The sequence below is a fragment of the Lichenostomus cassidix genome, chromosome 13, assembly GCF_008360975.1.
Source record: "Lichenostomus cassidix isolate B80296 chromosome 13, HeHo_3.0, whole genome shotgun sequence".
NCBI lineage: Eukaryota > Metazoa > Chordata > Aves > Passeriformes > Meliphagidae > Lichenostomus > Lichenostomus cassidix.
Window position 1 is genome coordinate 7,779,412 of NC_139494.1, and position 4,063 is coordinate 7,783,474.

The 4,063-nt window shown below is 53.9% G+C and overlaps 1 protein-coding gene across 1 annotated transcript; it reads right to left on the reverse strand.

Moving 5' to 3' along the window:
* Positions 1 to 522: 522 nt before the first annotated feature.
* SOWAHA (sosondowah ankyrin repeat domain family member A) lies at positions 523 to 3,810 on the reverse strand. Its single transcript, XM_085073480.1, has one exon. The coding sequence runs from the start codon at positions 3,610 to 3,612 to the stop codon at positions 2,263 to 2,265; it is 1,350 nt and encodes a 449-aa protein (XP_084929606.1). The 5' UTR covers positions 3,613 to 3,810; the 3' UTR covers positions 523 to 2,262.
* Positions 3,811 to 4,063: the final 253 nt, after the last annotated feature.

Consider the following 4,063-nt stretch of genomic DNA (forward strand, 5'->3'; position numbering starts at 1 on the left):
GTGTTGCAATGAAGTCTTATCTCAGCTGTGATTTCTTTGACAGAACAATTGAGAAGCAATGAAACCTTCTCCCTACTTTCCCAGGGGTGAAGTCACAACCACGCTCTCCAGGTTAGTCAGGCAGGGTTTTTAAACACCGAACACTCCATCCTTGAACCCTGCCTCCAGCTCATGTAGGCTTGACTCTGAATGAGCACTGAAGTTCAGAGATGTTGTTTGAACAGGTATCAAGCCTATACCCATAACTATTGAACAAACTTCTCCATGAGGCCAAGCCACACTGGAGTGTTTGCAATTCCCACAGAAACAGAACACTTTCACCAAGCAGCGTCAGCGCCTCAGAGGTAACATGAATGCAAACACACGCTTCTGTGGTTTCAGGAAATAAAAAAAGTGGTTTATGTCAGTACACTTGGAAAGACACTTTAAAAGAGAGCCTTTTTTTTTTCCTGGAACTCTGCAAGCTGACACAGTGCAGCACAAATCAAGGCTTCAAAGGACCACACTGGTCACACCAACAGCTAGAGAGCAAATTGGATTTTATTTTTTTTTTAAACCCCACTCCAGATATAGAAGTCATAAGGTGCTTGATCATTAACCTTTGCTTAACAACTTAATTAGTTCAATACAGAAGCAGACCGGTGCAGAATAACCCAGTCTCTTCCTAGAACAGGTGCATCAGACCTGGCTGGAACCTCTGATCATGCTCCCAAGAATGTCACCAACTCCAGGAACTTCGGGGAGAGTGTTTTGAAGCAAACAGGGCAGTGCCTCCACCTTCAGTCCTACAGCATTCCTTGTGAGTGTTTGGGACAAGCCAGTTAGAGCCAATTACAAGTACCAGGTTTAATGCAAGGCAGAAAAAAACAAAACATTCCTGAAGTCACTGACTTGGAAGGAAAAGCAAAGCATGCAAACAAGTGTTTCAGTGCAGAAACCCAAAGAGAGGCAGCTCAGCACTGCTCTCACCTTCAGCACCTCTCAACAATACACATTTCCAATCACAGTTTTAGAGAAAACATGCTGGTTTAGAAGACTTGCCCCAGAAGTTGGACAGTTTCTGCTCATAGCTCTGCCTCTTTGCATTAACTTTAACCAAGCAGTAATTAAAAAAATAATAATCTTACTGTAAATGTATTACTTAACCTGCAGTTAGCATGCTTTTTGAGCTACGTGTAGTTCTATATATAGAACAATTATGTTTATCATATAAAAGAAGAAGACGAGTTAGTTTAGGTCAATGATTCATGCTGTTGAGATAAACACTCCAAGAGGTCAGGCAGAGGTTCTATCCTGAAACACCTAACATTACATAAACTTAATGTTTATAAATATTTATTGTAAATAGGTCAAAATGAAAGGCCAAGTTTTAAACAAAAAGAATCAGACATACAAGCCTAACTTTGTTTCCAGTTGACTACTCAGAAACTCTGACAGATCCAACTCCCAGTTTTTCAGTCCCGTTTTTCATTATCAAGTATCAACAAGTTTTTTATTCAGATTAAGTTGACTGAACTACAGCAAAGTTTAAATGTTCATAGTATCATCATGACATGTGGTAAGTACCACCTGGTCAACAAGTGTTTCAGCAAGGGAGAAAAACTTGAACTACTAGCCAAGCTTTCAAACTGAGGTAGACAAGTCATGGTGACTTGAGTGCTGAAGGTCAGGTTCTATCTTTTTAAGACATTCATCTAATAAAATGCATCAGGCAACAATTGAGATTATGTTAATGAGATAATGAGAAACTTTGTTTTGAAAAAGTATACAATTTTTGTAAATAGAAATACCCTTCTTCTGCTACCAAAATAATCAGAAACATCATAGAAAACTATGCATCTTTCCTCTGGTAATTTAATCCTGTTAGATAACAAGCCTTGTTAAAATAGCCAGCTACCAGCTTGCTGTTCACAGTGTAAAATATGCAATCCTTCACCTTGCTTCTGCTCTCGAGCCCAGGAACACAGATCAAGAAGGCTGTACCTCAGGCATTTTCACCTGTCTACACACACGTAAGTTGTTTCAATTTTTCAGCCATTAAGTATAAAGCCTGTGCTCTCCACCAATACATCAGCACGATGGTACACACAGCATGGATAGCACTTCCTGGCAGCTCCCTTTCCACAGGCACCTGGAGCTGGGTTTCATGCTGTGGGCTTTGGACAGACAGACACAGAGAGTAGAAATCCAAACTGCTTCTGCGAGAGAAGGCTGAGACACCAGCCTTGCCATTGAACCATTTTGATCAGCGTAAGGCAGAGGCTAGTGGCCGAAGAACAGCTCAGAAACAGGTCTGCGTTTCACGACAACCTCTTCCTCCTCCTCCGTTACCTCGGAGAGTGACGAATATGAAGGAAAGCCCCCTCTGGTCTTTGGCTTCCTCCTCGGGCCCGTAGTGGCAGCCAGAAGCTTGTTTAAAGTCGAAGGCTTCCTTAAACCCTTGGTGAGATCGTAGAAAGCCATGTCATCAGATATGACCCCCAGAAAAGTGCTAGTCGAGCTCAAGATTGAAGCCGCAAGCTTTGTGGACTTCTTGATGGGCATGGAGTGCTCCGTATTTTGGGGAAGGCTGGGGTCTCCCAGCAAGCGCCTGATCGTAAGAGACGTCCCTTCCTTTAAGTAGTGGTGCGGCTTCTTCCCGCTGTAGTCCCTCAGGTCAATCTTGGCGTGGTAGCTGTAGACCAGCATGTTGATGATCTTCTCCTGGCCGTGCATGGCAGCCAGGTGCAGCGCCGTGTAGCCACCGTGCGACCGGGCATCCACGTTGACGCGGGACCCGCCCTTCTCGGCCGCTCGGATGATGTTGGTCACCATGTCGCAGTTGCCGCTCTTGGCGGCCCAGTGCAGGGCGGTGAAGCCAGAGATGAAGTCCCTGCGAGCCGCCAGGCTGGCGTCGCCCAGCAGCAGCCCATGGAGCTGCTGCGTCCACTGCCCGTCGGCCGCCAGCAGCAGCCACTGGTGCTCCGCGTGCTCCAGGGGCACCACGGTCTCCTCGCTGGCCCGGTGGTTCTTGGGCCCCCTGCGCAGCCCGGGCGAGCGGGACCCGGCCTCCTCGTCCGGCGGCGGGGGGGACAGCGGCGTGGCCGGCTGGCCGGGCGGTGCCGGGGCGGCGGGGGGCGGCACGCAGCGCACGGGCAGCATGCAGGGCTTGGGCGGCGGCTCCCGCCGGGCCCCGCCAGCGCCGCCGGGCAGGGGCACCCCGCCGCCGCCGCCCTGGAACAGGCCCCGCAGCTCGGCCACGGCCCGCGGCCCCGGCGGCTCCTCGGGGGGCGTCCCGGCGGGCTCCGGCTCGGGGACGGGGTGCGGCTCGGGGACGGGGGCAGGGACAGGGGCGCCGGCATCGCCCCCGGCCGGCGGGGCAGCGCGCAGCTGCCGCTTCAGCACCACGAACTTGACGCCGTCGATCTCCTTCACCGTGGCCACGGTGTTCACCGCCGCCTTGAACCGCTCCCGCCGCTCCGCCCGCCCCTCCGCCTCCCCGGCACCGGCCCCGGCCCCGCCGGCCTCCAGCAGCGGCCGGAAGGCGCTCACCAGCTCGGTGTTGCGCACCCGGCCGCCGCGCTCCCTCAGGAAGCCCATCACTGCCTCCGCGCTGATGTCGAGCTCCGCCATCCCGCCGCCACAGGTGGTGGTGGTGCAGCCGCCGCCTCCGCGCGGCGCGGACTGCCGGGAGCCCGCGGGGGTGGCCGGGGCTCGTGGGTGGCACCTGCCGCGGCCAGCGCGTCCCCCGCGTCCCCCGCGTCCGCTCCCCCGAGGTGCTCAGGCCGCCCCGCCCCGCCCCGCACGGGAACACACCGGCTCCGCTCCCGCCCCGCCCCGCCCCGCACGGGAGCGCACCGGCTCCGTTCCCGCCCTGCCCGCGGTGCGGCGCTGCCGGCAGCGCCCGGCCCGAGCAGAGGGCGCGGGGAGTGGCGGCTGGCACGGACCCGGACCTGACCCAGGATGGCTGAGGGCACCAGACTATCAGTTCTTCCGAGACTTCTCGGGCAGGACCGAACGCTCCATCCATTTACTCGTCTTCCGGCTTCCTAAAACAGTTGTTGTTGTTGCTGTTGTTGTTGTT

Coding starts and splice junctions, on each gene's coding strand:
- SOWAHA (XM_085073480.1), bottom strand. CDS start 3,612: ATGGCGGAGCTCGACATCAGCGCGGAGGCAGTGATGGGCTTCCTGAGG.